Raw genomic sequence first — 21,808 nt, forward strand, 5'->3', positions numbered from 1 at the left:
TTTCCCATCAACCACCACCCTCTGTCTTCTTACAGCTAGCCAATTTCTGATCCAAACCGCTAGATCACCCTCAATCCCATGCCTCTGTATTTTCTGCAATAGCCTACCATGGGGAACCTTATCAAACGCTTTGCTGAAATCCATATACACCACATCAACTGCTTTACCCTCATCCACCTGTTTGGTCACCTTCTCAAAGAACTCAATAAGGTTTGTGAGGCACGACCTATCCTTCACAAAACCGTGTTGACTATCCCTAATCAAATTATTCCTTACTAGATGATTATAAATCCTATCTCTTATAATCTTTTCCAATACTTTACCCACAACCGAAGTAAGGCTCACTGGTCTATAATTACCAGGGTTGTCTCCACTCCCCTTCTTGAACAAGGGGACAACATCTACTATTCTCCAGTCTTCTGGCACTATTCCTGTAGACAATGACGACATAAAGATCAAAGCCAAAGGCTCTGCAATCTCCTCCCTAGCTTCCCAGAGAATCCTAGGATAAATCCCATCCGGCCCAGGGGACTTATCTAATTTCACACTTTCCAGAATTGCTAACACCTCCTCCTTATGAACCTCAATCCCGTCTAGTCTAATAGACTGTATCTCAGTATTCTCCTCGACAACATTGTCTTTTTCCTGTGTGAACACTGACGAAAAATATTCATTTAGCGCCTCTCCTATCTCTTTGGATTCTCGGCACAACTTCCCACTACTGTCCTTGACTGGCCCTAATCTTACTCTAGTCATTCTTTTATTCCTGACATACCTATAGAAAGCTTTAGGGTTTTCCTTGATCCTACCCGCTAAAGACTTCTCATGTCCCCTCCTGGCTCTTCTTAGCTCTCTCTTTAGGTCCTTCCTGGCTAACTTGTAACTCTCAAGCGCCCTAACTGAGCCTTCACGCCTCATCTCTACATAAGCCTCCTTCTTCCTCTTGACAAGAGATTCTTCTTTAGTAAACCACGGTTCCCTCGTTCGACCACTTCCTCCCTGCCTGACAGGTACATACTTATCAAGGACATGCAGTAGCTGTTCCTTGAACAAGCTCCACATTTCAATTGTGTCCAGCCCCTGCAGTTTCCTTCTCCATCCTATGCATCCTAAATCTTGCCTAATCACCTCATAATTGCCTTTCCCCCAGCTATAACTCTTGCCCTGCGGTATATACCTATCTCTTTCCATCACTAAAGTAAACGTAACCGAATTGTGGTCACTATCACCAAAGTGCTCACCTACTTCCAAATCTAACACCCGGCCTGGTTCATTACCCAGTACCAAATCCAATGTGGCCTTGCCTCTTGCTGCCTATCTACATACTGTGTCAGGAAACCCTCCTGCACACATTGGACAAAAACTGACCCATCTAAAGTACTCGAACTATAGCGTTTCCAGTCAATATTTGTAAAGTTAAAGTCCCCCATAACAACTACCCTGTTACTTTCGCTCCTACCCAGAATCATCAGAATCCAGAATCAGTTGCCTGCCATTTTAACACACCACCTTGTTCCCTGGCCAACATCTGTGTCTCAGGCTTGTTTCTGACATACAGCATCCCTAGTTTTTTTCAGTTTTTATTTAGTGTGACAATGGCCATGCGTTCTGTGATGCTAACTAACAGATATAGAGTAATAGAGGCATACACCACAGAAATAGGCCTTTTGGCCCAACTCGTCCATGCCAGCCAGGCTTCCTAAACTTAACTGACCCCATTTGCCTGCGTTTGGCCCATTCCCCTCTAAACCTTTCCTATTTATGTACCTGTCCAAATTTCTTTTAAATAGTGTAATTGTACCCATCTTTATCAATTCTTCTGGCAGCTTGTTTCATATATGCACCACCCTGTGTGTGAAAAAGTTGCCCTCAGGTCCCTTTTAAATCTTTCCACTCTCAACTATGCCCTCTAGTTTTGGCCTCCGCCTACGCAGGGGAAATGACTTTAGCTATTCACCTTATCGATGCCCCTCATGATTTTATAAACCTCTATAAGGTCACCCATCAGCAGCTGATGCTCAAGGGAAACAAGTCCCAGTCTATTTAGCCTCTCTTCAGAACTGCAACCCTCCGTCCTTGTAAATCGATTTTGCATCCTTTCCAGTTTAATAACATCCTTCCTATAGCAGCACAACCAGAATTGCATATTGTAACCTAAAAGTAGCCTTGCCAATGTCTTGTACAGCTGTAACAAGATGTTCCAATTCCTGTATACAATACTCTGACCGATAAGCGTGCCAAATGCCTTCTTCACCACCTTGTCCACCTATGACACCACTTTCCAGGAATAACGTATCTGCACCCTTAGATCTCTCTGTTTAACATCACTCCCCAGGGCCATACCATGTCCTAGCTTGATCTTACCAAAATGAAAAGTCTCGCATTTATCTGCTTTAAAATCCATACCTATTGATCAGGCCAACATAGACCTCAACTTTATTAACCTGGGATTTCATTGCTAAATGAATTGTATATATTTCTCATAAGCTTTCTAATGAATAGGTGTCTTCTCGGAATGGATTTTGAATTTGACATCCCTGCATAAAGCAGTTATAGAAAGATCCAGTCTTCACTGCCAGTAAAATTGATGCAATTTGAGGATGGATTTCAGTGCAGAGGAAGAGACAGTATGACTTGCATTTATATGTCACTTTTCACGAACTTACAATATACCAAAGTGTTTCACAGATGGGCTTTGTCCAGGATAAACACATGCTGTAGGTGGGCATAGTTTGAAAGTAGGCAGTAAATTAGGAATAGAGACCATTACATACCTAGCATTGAACCAATCTTCATGTGTTGTAAAGTCATCATTTTTGCTCCATATAAACCGTGGTTCCTGATTGGCAACCTGCATTCTAAGGGTTGTGAGGAGAGAAAAGGAGATGAGATAAAGAAAGTGTGTGATTGAATAAACACACTGAAATCTGACAAGGGTAGGGTTAATGGAAGTACTTGAAAGCTCAGAATACATGTAATCAGAAATAGATAGAGAATAAACTATTGAGAGCAGACTGAAAACCGTACATTGTCTTCAAGTTCAGTTAGGATATAGATTTCTGTCATTTATGATGGAAATAATAGTGCAATCTGGCAGAAGAGGACAAGCCAATGTAGAAGATTGGAGAACCTGAATTGCTTGTCCCAGTCTCACTGTGGACTGAGGCAAGTCTTGTCTGTCCTGGTTTGATCATATGAGATGAGGTTTACTTAGTCCAACCTCACTGTGGACTGAGATGAGTATTTCCTGTTCCTGTTTCAATGCAGACTTTCATGTGTATTACCTGTCTCAGTCTCACTATGACTCCGGTATTTGTTTCCAGCTCCAATCCCTACTGAGTGTGTGTTACCTGTCGCAGACTCAAGGTGAATGAGGCGACTGTTGACTGGCCCAGTCTCACTGTAGATGAGGTGTGTGTTACCTTCCACAGTTTTACTCTAGATGGGGTGTGTGTTACCTGGCCCAGTCTCACTGTAGGTGAGGTGAGTCACAGTCTTATTTCAATGAGGCGAGTGTTACCTGTCACAGAATTATTGTGAATTAAGATGAATGTTTCCTGTCCCAATCTCACTGTAGATTACAGTATGTTATCATCAGTCTTATTTTCACTGCAAATTAAGATGTATGTTTAATCCACACACCTCACTGGCCAATAACAAACTTCTCCCATATCCTCTAAATGAATTATTGGATTTTCTTTTGTAAGGTTGACCTCTGTTTGAGCATGGACTGAAGCTTTTTCTCCTCTTGTGAATTTACCATGTTCCAGTGCTGTTCACTACTTGTATGATTGTCGATCTGACCTGGAGAACTATTCAATGTCAGGTTTACACAAAAAAAAATACACAAAAAGTAACATGGTCCAAATGTTACTTACTTTAAGCTGGGCGAATTAAAAGAAATATACATCAGAGACAGGAGTGCTGCACATGTCAGAGCAATAAAGAGCATTTGTTTGCGGCTATCCAACCGGACCTGGAAGTAGAAAAATGCTTAGTTTAAGTACAGTTTGTAGTTGAAGTGGATTTATTCATAATTAACAGTGTTTATCGACCATTTTTGCAACGGCTTTACCTTGGTCAAAGGATGAATTTTCATTATAAGATCAGAAATAGAAGCAGAAATAGACCATTCAGTCCATCGAATCTGCTCTGCCAATCAGTGAGCGGATCTAATATTCCACAATTCCTCTGTCCTGCTTTTGCCCATATCCTTTGCTTCCCTTACTAATGAAAAATTTGTCCATCTCACCTTCTTCACTATGCTTCAAATAATCCCTACAGTGTGGAAGCAGACCATTCGGTCTATCAAGTCCACACTGACCTTCTGAACAGCATCCCACCTAGACGCAGCCCCCAACCCTATTCCTGTAATCCTGCATTTCCCATGGCTAATCTGCTTAGCCTGCACATCCCTGGACAGAATGGGCAATTTATCATGGCCTATCCACCTAACTTGTGCATCTTTGGACTGTTGGAGGATACCGGACCACCTGAAGAAAATCCACACAGACACTGTCCTCTGCAGTAAAGAATTCCACAGATTCATTACATTTACAGAGAAGAAATTTCTCCTCATCTCTGGTTCAATGGATGACCCCTTACTCTGAGATTGTGCCCTATGATCCTAGACTTTCCCACAAGGGGAAACAATCTCTCAGTATCTACCCTCTTCAACCCTAAGAATCTTATATGTGTCAATAAGGTCTCCTCTTGTTCTTCTAAGTGTCAATGAGTACAGACCCAACTACTCAACCTCTCATCGTAAGAAAATCCATCCATATCTGGGATTATCCTTGTGAGCCTTCTCTATACTGTCTCCAATCCCAATATTTCTGTTCTGATGAAGTTCTAATGAAGTGTCACCAGACTTGAAACATTAACTATACTTTCTCCCCACAGATGCTGCCAGACCTGCTGAGTTTCTCCAGCAACTTCTGTTTCTCTTTTGTAGTCTAACTAGTGCCTTGCATTGTCTTAGCAAGACTTTCTCACTTTTATACTCCATTCCTTTTGAAATAAAGACTAACATTCTATATAAGATAACAAGGTGTAGAGCTGGATGAACACAGCAGGCCAAGCAGCATCAGAGGAGAAGGGTATTGTTACCTGCAGAACTTGCATTCTAGTTTTCTGTGATATAATAATGAGGGTTCCCAAATCCCTCTGTGCTGCAACTTTCTATCACCTTTCTCCATTTTAATCATTTGCAGTTCCTCTATCTATCTTGTCAAAGTGCATAATCTCACATTTTGCCATGCCACATTTTTGCCCATTCACTTAAACTGTCTGTAGCCCACTGCAGACTCTTTGTGTCATCCTCACCACTTGCTTTCCCACCTATTTTTGTGTCATTCACAAACTTGGCTGTAGAAATTCACTTCCCTCATCCAAGTCATTAACATACTGGAAATAACTGTGGCCCCAGCACTGATCCCTGTGGCACTCCAATTGTTACAGTTTCAATTCTGAAAGTACCCCTCTTATCCCAACTCGCTGACTTCTATTAGTTGGTAAATCCTCTTTCTCTGCTAATATACTGCACCCCAGCTGTTATCTTATTAATGTGAGTCACCTTAAAAAAACACCATTTGGAAATCCAAATATAGTGAGCCTACTGCTTCCCTTTTATCTATCCTGATGATTACCTTCTCAAAGAGCTTTAATAAATTTGATATGCATGATTTCTCCTACATGAAGTAAGCTGAATCTGCATGATCATATTATGTATTTCGAAACGCTCTTCTGTTACTTGCTTTATAATAGGCTCTAACACTTTCCCAAGGACAGACTTTCTTTTAAAGTAAAGAGGCTGAGGATAAATTCTTGAAAAATGAGGTGAAAATGTCACATAAAATATCAAGGCAAGAATTTGAATTTTCCAGAGACATAATCAAATAGTTTTGAATAGACAACTTCCTGAAATAGGACAATGTATGCATTGTAAAATATAGGAAGGACTAGGACAGTTTTGTTTTGGAAATAAAGACTCATTCCTATATGTTGTGGCTTTATTGACTTCAAGTGGGGAGATGGTGATATGATGGTCATATCACTGGATTAGTAATCCAGAGGCCCTCTCTAATGTTCTAAGAACATGAGTTGAAATCCCACCATCAGATACAATTTAAATTCATATTGGATAAAATAAAGAAATAAATTTGAAATCGAAAGCTAGTTGCTGTAATGGTGAACATGAAATTATTATTGTTTGTCATCGGAACCCCTCTAGTTCACCAGCATCCTTTAGGAAAGGAAATATCTCATCTTAACAGGTCACGCTACGTATAACTCCACAGCCACAGCAATATGGTTGTTTCAGAATTATCCTCTGAAGTAACCTGGCAAGTGGCTGAGTTCAAAGTTACTTGGGGATGGGCAACCAATGCCACCATTGCCAGTGTTGCCCACATCCCAAAAAAGAATATAGGAAACTATAGCCCCGAATCACAATCGAGACAATGAAATACTGTAAAGTTTTCATCGCTGCTGCATGAATGCCCCACTTTGTATCATGAAAGTTCCCTCAAACAGCAATTGGCAATGATCAGATAATGCATATTTCTTTAGTGATGATGGTTATGCAATAAATATTGGCTAACATTGTTATGCTATGCACACCCACAAATGCTTATAATTTCCCTGAAGTGCCTTTTATAAATTACGTTATGTTGGTCCCTCTTGAATCATACTTACCTTCCACATTGTTCTTTTTAGCTTCCCGAGGAATATCTGTCCTTTCATTTTTGCTGTCTTCCTCATTGTAACAAGTGCCCTATTCATTACCAGAGAATGATTACCCGTGCACAAGAACAAAGAAAGAACAAAGAACAGTACAGCACAGGAACAGGCCCTTCAGCCCACAAAGACCACACTGATACGTGACATTTCTCTAAACTGAAAACCTTTTGCCTATTCGCTGGCCATATCCCTCTATTCCCTGCCTATTCATATATCAGTCAAGATGCCTCTTAAATGTTGCTATTGTATCCACCTCCTTTGGCAGCATATTCCAGGCATTTACAACCCTCTGTGTAAAACACTTGCCTTTCACATCTCCTTTAAACTTACCCTCTTTTACCTTAAGCCAATGTCCCCTAATAATTGACATTTCCACCTGGGGTAAAAGACTGATTATCCATTCTACCCATGCCTCTCATAATTTTGTAAACTTCTATCAGGTCACCTCCACATCCTTCGACATTCAAGTGAAAACAAAGGTAATGCCTTGGTAAACCATTTCTGTCTACTTTCCAAAGCCTCCACATCATTCTGGTATGAGGTAACCAGAACTATATGCAATATTCCAAATGTAGCCTATTTTAAGTTCTATACAACTGCAACATGACTTGCTCATTTTTATACCCTATGCCCTGACCAATGAAAGCAAGCATGCCATTTGCCTCCTTGACCACCTTATCCACTTGTGTTGCCACTTTCAGGGATCTGTAGACCTGTACACCTAGATCCCTATGTATGTTAATGCTATTAAGGGTCCTGCCATTTACTTCCCTCGTACATCAGATCTTCCTACATGCATCACCTCACATTTTTCCAGACTAAACTCCATCAGCCATTTCTCCGCCCAAGTCTCTAGCCTATCTATATCCTGCTGTATCCTCTGGCAATCCTCCTCACTATCTGCAGCTCCCTCAATCTTTGTGTCTTCTGGAAATGTACTAATCTGGCCACCTAATTCTCTTCCAAGTGATTTGTATATGTGTTACAAACAACAAGGGTCCCAAAACTGATCCCCTTAGAACACCACAGGTCACAGATTTCCAAACTGAGTAACATCTTTCCGTGGCTACTCTCTGTCTCCTATGACTAAACCAGTTCCGTATCCATCTTAACAGCTCACTGCGGATCCCATGTGATGTCACTTTTTGTATCAGCCTGTCATGAGGGACCTTGACAAAGCCTTATGAAAGTCTATATTGACAACATTTGCCATGCTGCCCTCATCGATAATCTTAGTCACTTCCTCCAAACACTTAATGAAGTTTGTGAGACATGACTTTCCCCACTTAAACTGATGCTGCTTCTCGCTATTAAGTCCATATCTTTCCAAATGTGAGTAATCCCTATCCTTAAGAAGCTTCTCCAATAATTTCCCTACCACTGACATAAGGCTCATCAGCCAGTAATTTCCTGGATTATCTCTATTGCCCTTCTTAAACCAAACAACAATGTTAGCTATTCTCCAGTCCTCTGAGATTTCTCATGTGATGTGTCTAAAGAGGATACAAAGATTTCGCACAAGGCCCCAGCAATTTCCTCATCTGCCTCCCTCATCATTCTGGATAGATATCATCAGGTCCTGGGGACTTGTCTATGTTAGTACTTTTCAATACAGCCAACACTTCCTCCTGTTTTATATTGATGTCCTCTAGCATATCAACATACCCCTCCTGAGACTCACCACCCATCATGTCCCTCTCTTTTGTGAATACCGATGCAAAGTATTCATTAAGGACCTCACCCACATCATCTGACTCTACATATAAATTCCCTCATTGTCCTTCAGAGGACCTACCCTTTCTCTAGCAATCCTCCTGCTCCTTATTTATGTACAAAATACCTTGGGATTTTCCTTAATCTTGTTTGCCAAAGATTTTATGGCCACTTTTAGCCCTCTAAATTCCTTGTTTGAGTTCCTTCCTGCTCTCTTTATATTCTTTGAGGGCTTTGTCTATCTTCAGTTTCCTAAACCTTACATATGTCTCCTTTTTCTTTTTGGCTAAGCTCTCAATTTCTCTTGTCATCCAAGGTTCCTGAATTTTGCCATCCTTATCCATCATTTTCACAGAAACATACTGGTCCTCAATGCTAATCAATTGGTCTTTAGAAGATTCGTACATGTCAGATGTGGATTTACCCTCAAACAGCTGTTCCCAATCTGCATTCCCCACTTTCTGTCTAAAATTGTGGATCCAATTTAATACTTTCACCTGTGGATTACTCTTGTCCTTATCCATAAGTAACTTAAAACTTACAGAATTGTGGTCACTGTTACCGAAATGCTCCCCCACTGTCAATGTCAATTACCCGGCCAGGTTCATTCCCCAATACCCGATCTAGTATGACCCCTTCCCCAGTTGGACTATCATATTGTTTCAAAAAAACGTCCTCAGCACACCTAACAAACTCCCCTCCCATCCAAGCCACAGGCACTAAGGGAGTCCTGGTCAATATAGGGGAAGTTAAAATCACCCACCACAATAACCCTGTTGTTTTTTCGTTTTTTTCATCAACTGTCCAAATAGCTGTTCCTTTATCACCTGCTGGCTGTTGGGAGGTCTGTTGTACAATCCCATCAAAGTGATTGCACCCTTCTTATTTCCTGAGATCTACGCATATGGCCTTGCTAGATGAAGCCTCCAAGTTGTCCTCCCTTAGTAAAGCTGTGATATTCTCTCTTATCAGTAATGCAACTCTCCCATTCTTTTACATCCCTTTCTGTCTCGCCTGATGTAACAAGATTAAGGAAAATCCCAAGGTATTTTGTACATAAATAAGGAGCAGGAGGGTTGCTAGGGAATCCACTCAAGGACGAAGAGGGGATTTATGCTACTCTTGTCCTTCTCTCTATAATAGCTACAACATCATAGTTATATGTACTAATCCAAGTTCTAAGTTCATCTTCCATACCTGTCATATTCTTTACAATAAGAGAAATACACCTCAGCCACCAGCCCTGCTCTGTTCAGTAATCTCTCCTTATCTGTTCTTCCTCTTAGCCTTACCAGCCTTAATCTTTGACTCCCCCGGGTCATTTTACTTGCTGACCCAATGCTCTGGTTCCCACTCCCCTACCACACTAGTTTAAACTCTACTGACTGATACTAGTGAGCATCCCTGCCAGGATATTGATGCCCCTCCAGTTTAGGTGCAACATGTCCTTCTTGTAGTATTCCCAGCTGCCCCAGAAATTATTCCAATGATTCATGTACCTGAAGCCCTCCTTCTCAGACCAGCTCTTTAGCAACACATTTAACTAAACTATCTGCCTATTCTTAGCTTCATTAGCACGTGACATAGGAAGTAATCCCAATATTACAACTCTAGAGGTCAAAGAGGCCATTCAGCACATTGTGCCTGTGTTGGCTCTCTGAAGATACAATTCCTCTTATACCACACCCCTGTTTTTATCCTGTGGCTCTGGAAACTTTTACTTTTTCAGATAATGATGTAAATCCCATTTTAAAGCCTCAATTGACCCTGGCTCCGCCACATTCTCAGGTAGTGTACATTTGATCCTCAACACTCACTGTGTGAGAAAACTTTTCCTCATGTTGCCATTGCTTCTTTGGCCAGTTATTTTAAATTGTGTTCTTCGGTTCTCAATCCTTCTGCTAAAAGAAACAGTTTGTCCATTTTTATTCTGCACAGATCTCTCATGATTTTGAATATCTTATCAGATCTCCCTTCAACCTTCTCTTGTTTAAGGAGAACAGTTATGACCTCTTCAGTCTTTCTATGTCACTGAAGCTCCCCACCTCTGGAACCATTCTTGTGAATCTTTTCTCTAGCTTCTCTAATACCCTCAAACCTTACTAATTGACGTTGCACAGAACCAGATGCATACTCCCATTCTGGATGAACCATTTATTGTTTTATACATGTTTAACATAACATCCTTGTTTTTGTTCTCTGTGACTGTATTAACAAAGCCCAGGATGTTCTATGCTTTATTCACAGCTCTCGCAGCCTATCCTGCAACATTCAATGATATATGCACATGTACATCCTGTTATCTCTGCTCCTGTACCCACTTTAGCATTGTTTCCTTTTATGTTGTTTTTCTGCATTTTCCTTTACAAAATTAATTATTTCACTTTTCTCTAAATTTCATCTGCCTGTTGTCCACCTATGCTAGCAAACTGTCCTTTCTTTGAAATTCTACACCATCCTGGCAAAGGTTCACAATGCATCTAAGTTTCATGTTATCTGCAAAAAGTCAAAATTGGTCCCTGTGCAAATTAACTAACATGTCAGTAAGCAGGGTCTGAACACCAACCCCCAGAGTGCTCCACTCGAAACCTTTCTACAGTCAAGGAAACAGATCATTCACCATTCATCTAATGTTCCATGATGCAGCCAGTTTTGTATCCTGCTATTCCTATTATTTTTGTGCTGTACGCAGAAGTGATATTATGCACAACTGAGTGACTTTCCCACCACCAAAATCACCGTGACTCTAATTTTGTTTTTGTAAACTGATAACCAGTGAAATAACTCCACGAAGGCCTGTATCCCGTCACCAAGTCACCCTTTATTTACACATGCATAGTATGAGACATTGACCAAGCTAGCACAGAGGCTGCTCCTCGACTGAGCAGAACCCCTGACACTCCTGTTTATATCTGTCAGCCAGGGTTCTGTGATTGGACCAGATTAGCAACCCCAATCAGGGGAACTCATATTTTAAGAGATCTGCCTGGCTGTCTTTGTTCCAATCACTGCAACCACCACCAGCAATCACCCATTAAGCCAATTATGGACATTGCAATCTATCAAAAGTGACGGGGGTAGAGACAGCGTGAAAGGACTAAATCAAAATGGAACTGGAGGGGGAAGCTGCTCCATTTAGTTTTTATTTAAGCTATTTTTCTAATCAACCTGCTCAGAGATGTTATTACACATCTCCAGAGCTAGGTGGGAATTGAACCTAGGTCTCTTGGTCTAGGAGTATGGACTCTACGTTTGCACCACAAGGGCCCCTAGCTGTTCCATTTATTCAATGAGCCCCAACATTTCTCACATGTCTGTTGTGTGGCATTTTATCAAATGCCTCATGATAGTTCTTGTACACCAATAACATCACCCTCATCATATTACCTCATCAAAAAAGCCAAGCAAGTTAATTAAACATGATTTGTCTTTAATAAACTCACATTGGCTCTCCTTAATGATCTGCACTTGCCCAAATAAAGTCATAGAGTCATAGTGTTATACATCAGTCCAACTTGCCTGTGCTGACCAGATATCCTAAAATGGTCTAGTCCCATTTGTCAGCATTTGGCCCATGTCTGTCTAAACCCTTCCTATTCATGTACCCATCCAGATGTCTTTTAAATGTTATAATTGTATCTGCCTCCTCCACTTCCTCTGGCAGCTGGTTCCATACACACACCACCCTCTGTATGAGAAAGTTACCCCTCTGGTCCTTTTTATGCCTTTCCCCTCTTAAACCTATGCCCTCTAGTTTTGGACTCCCTTAGCCAAGGAAAAAGACGTTGGCAATTCACCCTGTCCATGCACCTCATGATTTTATAAACCCCTTTAAGGTCACATCTCAGCCTCCAATGCTCCAGGGAAAAAAAGCCCCGGCCTATTCAGCCTCTCCCTATAGCTCAAACCCTCCAAACCCAGCAACCTACTTGTAAACCTTTTCTGTACCCTTTCTAATTTAACAACATCCTTCCTTTGGCAGGGAGACCAGAATTGAACACAATATTCTCAAAGTGGCGTCATCAATATCCTCTATAGCTGCACATGACGTCCCAACTTCTATATATAATGCACTAACCAAAAAAGGCAAGCATGCCAAATGCATTCTTCACCATCCTGTCTACCTGCAACTCCACCTTTAGGAAGTATGCACCTGCACCCTTGGTCTCTTTGTTTAGTTACACTCCCCAGGGCCCTATCATCAAGTGTATATCTCCTGCCTTAGTTTGCCTTACCAAAGTGCAACACCTCACATTTATCTCAACTAAACTCTATCTGCCACTCCTTGGCCCATTGGTCCACCTGATCAAGGTCCTTTGTGCTGAGATAACCTTCTTCGCTGTCCACTACACCACCAATTTTGGTGTCATCTGCAAGCTTACTATCCTTACCTCCTATATTCACATCATTCATACAAATGACAAAAAGCAGTGGCCTCAGCATCAATCCTTGTGGCGCACTGCTGGTCACACGTCTCCACTCTGCAAAGCAACCCTCTACCACATCCTCTGTCTCCTTCCTTAAAGCCAAATTTGTGTCCAATTGGCTAGCTCCCCTGGATTCCATGTGATCTAACCAGTCTACCATGCGGAATCCTGTCAAACGCCTCGGTGAAGTCCATATAAACAACATCTACCACTCCGCCTTCATCAATCTTCTTTGTCATGCCTTCAAAAACCTCAACAAATAATGACTAATTTTATCCTGAATTATTGTTTATAACTACAGAGAATTTTCCTGTTGTTTGATAATCCCATTGTGTTTAAGGAAGACTAAAACATCACAGTCAGCACCTCCACAAATTTATCTCAAACTTCTCTCTATTTTTGAATGCTTATCTTCTTGTCCTGGATTCTTAACATCTTTTAAGTTTGCAAGTTCTCCTCCACATCAATTTTAAACCTGGCAAATATTCCAATTACATCCTCTTTCAATGAGCAGTAATCTCTCCATAGTCCCAGAGGGCCAGAGCACTGCTCTGTTATCAGGGAGAGATGGTGGTTGGTGGTTTAACCAGAAGATCACCACACTTTTCAGGCAAGGGGTGATATTGAGCAGGTGAGACTTTGTGGTTGATTCAATCAGTGCAGGAACTGAACCTGTGCTGTTATCATCACTCACCAGCTGTCCAGCCAACTAAGCTAGTAGCTGCAAATGTCTTGATAAAAACAAATGCAAAGTATTCATTTAAAACTGTGGTCCCTGCCTCCATGTGTAAATGCCCCTTTTGTCACTAATTGGCAGCACTTCTTATGCTATGCTTTTATTATTTATATGCCTATAGAAGATTTGGAAACTCTTTGGGATGGTAGGAACTGCCGATGCTGGAGTCTGAGATAACAAGGTGTGGAGCTGGAGGAACACAGCAGGCCAGGCAGCATCAGAGGAGCAGCAAAGCTGACGTTTCGGGTCTGGACCCTTCTTCAGAAATGCGGGAGGGGAAGGGGGCTCTGAAATAAATAGAGAGAGGGCACGGTGATAGAAGGTGGATAGTGGAGCAGATAGGTGGAAGAGAAGACGGACAGGTCAAGGAGGCAGGGGTGAAGCTAGTAAAGTTGACTGTAAGTAGGAAGTTGGGATGGGGGTTGGTCAGTGAGGATGGAGGGGCGGATAGGTGGGAGGGAAGACAGGCAGGTCAAGGAGACAGGGATGAGGTCGGGGGTGGGGAGATTTTGAAGCTAGTAAAGTCCACATTGAGACCATTGGGTTGTAGGGTTCCAAGGCAGAATATGAGGTGCTGTTCCTCCAGTTTCTGAGTGGCATGGTTGTGACACTGGAGGAGGCCCAAGATGGACATGTCATCCAGGGAGTGGGAGGGGTAGTTGAAGTGGTTCGCGACTGGGACTGCGCATCCGCTAATGGGGTCTATTGTCTGCACAACTGCTAATGTGGTCTATTGTAACAAATGTTCACCTGCACATCCGCTAATGTGGTCTATTGTTTTATCTGACTTCCAGACTGCTCCTCCACGACTCCCTCATCCGCTCCACACTCCCACTAGCCCCACCACCCCCGTCACCTTTCCCTGCAACCGGAGGAGGTGCTACACCTGCCCCTACATCTCGCCTCTCACCTCCATCCCAGGCCCCAAAAAAACATTCCACATTAAACAGATGTTCACCTGCACATCCGTTAATGTGGTCTATTGTATCCGCTGTTCCCGATGTGGCCTCCTCTACATCGGTGAGACCAAGCGGAGGATCGGAGACCGCTTTGTGGAGCACCTACGCTCGGTTCGTGACAAACGACAACACCTCCCAGTCGTGAACCACTTCAACTCCCCCTCCCATTCCCTGGACGACGTGTCCATCCTGGGCCTCCTCCAGTGTCACAACAATGCCACCTGGAAACTGGAGGAACAGCACCTCATATTCCGCCCTGGAACCCTACAACTCAATGGTCTCAATGTGAATTTTACTAGCTTCAAAATCTCCCTACCCCTGACCTCATCCCAAGACCAGCAGCCCCCTTCTCATCCCCACCTCCTTGACCTGTCCGTCTTCTCTCCCACCTATCCGCTCCTCCCACCTCACTGACCAACCCCCACCCCCCCTTCCTACCTACACTCACCTTTACTAATTTCATCCCCACCTCCTTGACCTATCTGTCTTCTCTCCCACCTATCTGCTCCTCTATTCACCTTCTATCATCGCCTCCCTCTCTCTCTATTTATTTCAGCGCCCCCTCCCCCCCTCCATTTCTGAAGAAGGGTCCAGACCCGAACGTCAGCTTTCCCGCTTCACTGATGCTATTTTGGAAACTCTTGAATGTTAGCTACCAAACTGTTTTTAAACTTTCACTTTATCTCACGTCATTGCTTTTACAATTCCACTATGAACTTTCTCAATTGTATTATTCATCTGACATCTGTCATGAGCTTTATCTTAAAATCTATCACTATCATCATGCCAGGAACTCTAGAATTGTTTTTCTTCACTTTCCACTTTGTCAGAAAATGCCTTGATTGCTCTTGAACTATCACTTTATTCAATGTGTCAATTGTTCATTTACAGTTTTGCGTGCCAATTTTGAATCCAATTTACTGAAGTCAGATGCATTCTTACATCATTAAAAATTGGCTTTCCTCTGGTTAATTATTTTGACTCTAGATTACTCCTTGTCTTTTTCCATAACCAACCGAAACCTTAAAATACAATGACAGTGTCCCTCTTTTAATATTTGATCCATCTGGCTGATTTCAATCCCCAGAACCCATGTCCAGCAATGCCCTCTTTCTGATTGGATTGGAAACATACCACTGTGGAAATGTTTTCTGAAGACACGCTAGGAATTGTTTTGTCTCTCTGCCCTTTATATTCCTACTATCAGGCTTTATTTGTATATCAAAAGATTCTCTGCCGCCACAACTCCTCCTGTAATTCTTGAACTTTTCAAGTGATCAGTGAAGTCCTGCTGGGGCCTCAAATTTGTTACAATTTACATCAATGACTTAGATGAGGGGAGAAAAGGTATGGTAGCTAAATTTGCAGATGACACCAAAATTGGCATGCACGTACGTTGTAAGAGGGTGTGAGGAAGTTGCAGACCAAATATGGATAGATTGATTGAGTGGGCAAAAATGTGGCAGTTGAAGGATAATGTGTGAAGATGTGAAGTTGTTCATTTTGGCAGGAAGAATAAAAAGCCAGAAAATTATTTCAACAGAGAATGACTGCAGAATTCCAAGGGACACAGGGATATAGAGATAACACAGTGTGGAGCTGGAGGAACGCAGCAAGCCAGGCAGCATCAGAGGAGCAGGAAAGTTGATTTTTTGGGTTGGGCCCCTTCTTCAGAAATGGGTTTTTTTTTGAAGAAGGGTCTTGTCTCAAAACGTCAACATTCCTGCTCCTCTGATGCCTGGCCTGATGTGTTCCTCCAGCTCCACACTGTGTTATCTCTGACTCCAGCATCTGCAGTTCTTACTATCACACAGGGATATAGTGTTCTGGAGCATGAGTCACAAAAAAGTTGGTATACGGGTACAGTGCATAAGCAAAAAGACTAATGGGATGCTATCTTTTATTTTGAGAAAAGCTGAACATAAAACTGAGGACATTTTGTTTCAATTATATAGGTCTTTGGTAAGATCATGTCTTGCAAACTTTGTAATAAAACAAAGAACTGTGAATGCTGAAGATCCAGATCAAAACCAGAAATTGATGGAGAAAGCTAGCAGGTCTGGCAGCATCTGTGGACAGAAAGCAGAGTCAATGTTTCAATTCCAGTGAACCTTCTACAGAACTCTGTTTAAGGAAGGAATTGAATTGAATTAGCCTTTATTGTCATGTGGCTGTAAATGCATTGGAGGATGTTCAGAGAAAGTTCACTAGGTTGATGCCTGGATGAGTGGGTTGTCTTACAAGGCAAGACTGGACACACTGGGCTTGTTTCCACTGAAAGTTAGATGAGTGGGGGGTGATTTGATTGAAGTAAATGGTCTTGACAATTGGAAGTGGAATGGATGTTTCCTCTTGTGGGCGAGTGCAAAACTAGAGGTCATTGTTTCAATTTAAGGGTTTCTCTATCAGGACAGAGATGAGAACTTTTCTTTCTCTCTTTGATAGTTTTGTGACTTTGGAACTCTCTGCCTCAGAAGGGAGTGAAGGTGGGGTCATTGAATATTTTTAAGATTGAGGCACGTATTCAAATTTTTTAGGGTGGCGTAGTGGCTCAGTGGATAGCACTGATGCCTCACAGTGCCAGGAACCCAGGTTTGATTCTACCCTCAGGTGACTGTCTGTGTGGAGTCTGCATGTTCTCCTCATGCCTGTGTGGGTTTCGTGTGTCTGCTCTGGTTTCCTCCCATGGTCCAAAGTTGTGCAGGTTTAGTGGATAGATCATGTTAAATTGCCCTGTTGCATTCAGGGATGTGCACTCTAGGTGACTTAGCCATAGAGAATGCAGGGTTATGCGGATAAGGTGGGGGGCAGGGTCTGATGGGATGCTCTTTGGAGGATCCTTGCTGACTTCATGGGCTGAATGGCCTCTTTCCACACTGTAGGGATTCTTTGATTGTAGAGCTGGATGAATTCATGTTTGGTAAGGCAATTAAGGAGACAGATTGGAATGCAGAATTGTAACTGCAAACAGATCAGCCATGATCTTATTGAATGGTGGAGCAGGCTCAATTGGCTGAATAGTCTCCTTATAGATACTGACAGCACAGAAGGAAGCCACTCAGCCTACTATGTCTGCATTAGTCAACAAAGATCTGACTACACTATTCCCTTTATTCCAGCTTGTGACCCATTGCCTTGATAGCAGGTGAATATTAAACAACTGCTTCAATGTTATGAGAATTTCTGATTCCACCACACATTCAGGAAAAAAGTAGCCTCTTGAGGAAAGAATTGCTCCTCAACTCTCCTCTTAGCTTTCTGCTTCTTAAATCTATCACCCTTACCTACTGTGCTCTCTACCAATGGAATAAGTGCCTTCCAATCCACCCTATCTATATACCTCATAATCTTATACATCACTATCAGGTTACCTCTCATCCTTCATTGCTCCAAGAAAAACAACACAGTGCAATGAATTTTTCCTCATAGCTCAGACCCTCCAGCCCGGGTAGCATCGTGGTAACTCTCCTTTACATCCTCTCTCCTCCTACTTCTCCTTATGTTATATGTGACAGAGAGTGAGTCATGATGACAGAAACTAACTTTTCCATTTCAATGTGTGTAATGTGTGTAATGTGTGACGGATTCATTAGTTTGCATGTTCCTTTTGAGCAACTCTATTTTTTTGTTGTTGTGTTCTTTCATGGGATGTGAGCAGCACTGATAACTTGCTGCCAATGAGGTGGTAATGATGAGCCACGTTCTTGAAATGTCACTGTTCATACTGTTGCAATTTGATATATTTGAGTGCCTTGCTCAGCCATTTTAGAGGGCTATTAAGAATCAAGCACATTGCTCTGAATTTAGAGTCATGTGGCTGTCCTTTAGCAGGAAGAATAGAGGAGCTGAATATTATTTAAATGGAGAAAGACTGCAGAAGGCTACAGAACTGAGGGATTTTGTGAATCACAAACAGCTAATATTCACATTCAGTGGTAAGGTAAATGGTACATTGGCCTTTATTTCAAAAGACTGAAATAGTTTATGTCTTTTCTTCCTTGCAGCACCGTAGGCTGAGTAGTGACCTTACAGAGGTTTATAAAATCATGAGGGGAATGGATAGGGAGAATAGCCAAGGTCTCCAAGGATAGAAGAGTCCAAAACTAGAGGGCATAGGTTTAATGTGAGAGGGGAAAGAGTTAAAAGGGACCTGAGGGGCAACCTTTTCATGCAGAGGGTGGTGCATGTATGGAATGAGTTGTCAGAGCAGGTGGTGGAGGTGGGTACAATTACAATGTTAAAAGATATCTGGATGGATATATGAATAGGAAGGGTTTAGAGAGATATGGGCCAAATGCTGACACGTGGGACTAGATCAGTTTAGGATATCTGGTTGGCACAGACGAGTTGGGCCAAAGGGTCTGTTTCTGTACTGTATAACTCTATGACCCTATGAATGGACTATAAAACTAGGGCAGTTTTGCTAAAATTGTACAATTACAAACTCATCAGACCGCAGCTGGAATACTGTGAACAGTAAGGAAAGGTATTCTGTCATTGGAGGCACTCCAGAGAAGCTTCACTAGGCTGACATAAGGTATGGAGGGACAAGTTTATGAGAAGAACTTGCATAGATTGGGCGTGTACTCTTTGGAATAATGAAGAATGAGAGTTGACCTCAATGGAACATAGAAGATTCTTAGAGAACTTGGTAGAGTAGATGCAGGAAATTTGTTTCCTCTCGCGGAAGAGTCTAGGACCAGAGGGTATAATCTCAGAGCAAGGCAATCACATTCTAAGACAGAAATGAGGAGAAATTTCTTCTCTCAGATGGTCATGAACCTGTGGAATTATTTACCACAGAAGGCTATAGAGTTTGGGTTGTCAAGGCTGAGATTTTTATTCAGTTAGGGAACCAAGGGTTATAGAGCAGGAGAGGGAGCAGAAGAGGGAGTTGAGGGTTTTCAGATCAGTTGTTATCTCATTGATTGGTGGAGGAGACATTATCGGCTGAACGGCCTATTTCTGCTTCTATGTCTTATGGATTGCGTAAGACGACATATTTCCTTCCCTCAAAGACTTTAGTGAATAGAGTAGACTTATGGAGTACTAGTTTAGTGACATGACCATTGCATCACAAACTGCTATCACTTAGGCCTAAGATCAAAAATCCATTCGGTCGAATGGCTCAATCGCACTTCACTCGTTTCCTGAAATCCAGCAAAGCATGGGAACAGTTCACCCAGGTCCCATCCTGTAAGTTACTTGAGCATCCGTTCGACTGCTTACAATCGTCTTCATTGGTTTCTGGCCTGAGGGGACTCTCGGCGACCCACCTCCTAGACACATTCAAACTGCGCACCTACCTTGAATTTATGCTTCATAAACTCTCTTCCTGCTAGCCATTGTGCAATGCTCAAAACCACTTGAGTTCCTCGCTGTGTCTAGGCCCGAAACGTCACCTTTCCTGCTCCTCTGATGCTGCTTGGCCTGCTGTGTTCATCCAGCTCTACACCTTGTTATCTCAGGTTCTCCAGCATCTGCAGTTCCTACTATCTCTGAGTTCCTCGCTGTACTGAGGGAGGGCCACTCGACCCGAAACTTTTATTCTGATTTCTCTGCGCAGATGCTGCCAGACGTGCTAAGCTTTCCCAGCAATTTCTGTTTTTGTCCCTCAGCTATTCTGGTAACGCAGAACGCCAGTTACCTGGTTGTAGGTTTCTCTGGAGGTACGCCCTTGTGTGAAATGGACTGAACCGCTTGATCAAATTACGGGCTGGCAAATTACTTCTTGCCAGCCACATTCACACCACCCCTCCTTCCCCCACACCCCACCCTCAACAACACAACTCAAGTGGAGTCAGCCCAACTTCACCCTCCATCTAAAGTTGCATCTCACCGGCACAGTGTATCACCGTGACTCTCTTGAGTCTTTCCCCATTCGATGCGGCTGGTGATCCAAACAACCCTGCAACGCAGCAATTGCACTGTGGGACATATTTGCACCCCAGCAAAGCTTACACTGATACTTCATTTCATAAAGGAATCTTTGAGTGCAAAGAGACGGGAGGTATATTACAGCCCCGCACCCCCCACAACACCCCGTATCTCTATTAAGGCAGCTTACCTGCATTTTTTTTTCGGTGATACGTGCCACTGATCACTAAAAAATCAATTATTTTTTTTGTTCCCTCACACACACAGCATTGATTTGCTTGTTTTTTTTTAAAACCACAGGCGATGAATACCTCTCTTCAGTTGACAACCTGTTCTCAGAGTGTGAGGTACAGTAAACAGGTCTGCACCGCCTCTCGGCACACGAGTCGTTGAACCTCCCCTGCACCTCCAACACCCTTTTGTCTTCAAGGTAGAAAGTGTCCGCCTTCAGAGAATTCGATATTTCTTTCGGGAGTGAGGTGTAAGGAGTGTCAGAAGAGCGGGCTCTCAGTGTGAGAGACTCCCTCCCCCCCCCCCCCAACTCCTGATTTCCTCAACACACCGCTTTGTGCTGCTGGAGAGATTCAGTGACAGTTTCCCTCCATGTTTCGACTGAAACAGTGTGGTGACCAAAAGTCGGTTTCCGAAATCTTTTCAGTCACTGAGGCAATCTTGCGAGGGGCTGCTTCGACCACAACAATCCTTTTCTCGCTTGACTAAGTAACGCTGAGGGGAATCTGTACCTGCATTGTCCCAGTGTCAGACAATCCCCTGCCCCTCCTGCTTTCATTTTGAGTCAGACGTTGAGGCACCTACCTGCTTCTCATTTCTTGCATCGGAAGGAGTTGGGGCAGGGAGATGGGAGTGCGGGTGATGGACGAGATAATCTATTTTCCACACTTAGCCTCTCTCCCCCTCCAGCTGGGATAGAACTTGTGACTGTCTTGCTAAGCCTCAGCTGCAGAGTGGGAGCTTAACCCAGTTAATGAGGCATTGGGGAGGGACTGAATGAGACTTTCTTTAATCGCTGAGGTGGAATCCCTCTGGATGAGGATTCAGCTTTGCGCCTTCAAGATTTTCATCCACGTTTCTGTTTTGTTTTATTTCCAGGATGTAGCATCGCTGGACTAGGCCCGCCTTTTATTGCCCATTCCTAATTGCCCAGAGGGCAGTTATGGGTCAGCTACATTGCCTTAAGTCTGGAGTCATATGCAGGCCAGACCAGATAGGGACTTTAAAAAACGAAAAGACTGAGGATATTGTAAATCAGGAACAAAAACAAAGTTGCTGGAAAAGCTCAGTAGGTCTGGCAGCATCTGTGAAGGAAAAAAAAAGTTAACGTTTCGGGTCCGGTG

The 21,808-nt window shown here is 42.8% G+C and overlaps 1 protein-coding gene across 1 annotated transcript in view; it reads right to left on the minus strand.

Annotated features, from left to right (window-relative positions):
* Window positions 1-21,337, minus strand: part of LOC109918400 (N-acetyllactosaminide alpha-1,3-galactosyltransferase-like) — a 29,748-nt gene extending 8,411 nt beyond the window's left edge. The window contains exons 1-3 of the mRNA XM_048616555.1: window positions 21,270-21,337; window positions 3,879-3,976; window positions 2,775-2,858 (exon numbers count right to left, since the gene is read on the minus strand). Of these exons, the coding sequence (XP_048472512.1) occupies window positions 2,775-2,858; window positions 3,879-3,952 (158 nt within the window). The 5' untranslated portion in view covers window positions 3,953-3,976; window positions 21,270-21,337. The remainder of the gene's footprint in view (window positions 1-2,774; window positions 2,859-3,878; window positions 3,977-21,269) is intronic.
* Between the last annotated feature and the right edge of the window lie 471 nt (window positions 21,338-21,808).

This window comes from Rhincodon typus, chromosome 35 (assembly GCF_021869965.1).
Source record: "Rhincodon typus isolate 14 chromosome 35, sRhiTyp1.1, whole genome shotgun sequence".
NCBI classification, from domain to species: Eukaryota; Metazoa; Chordata; class Chondrichthyes; order Orectolobiformes; family Rhincodontidae; genus Rhincodon; species Rhincodon typus.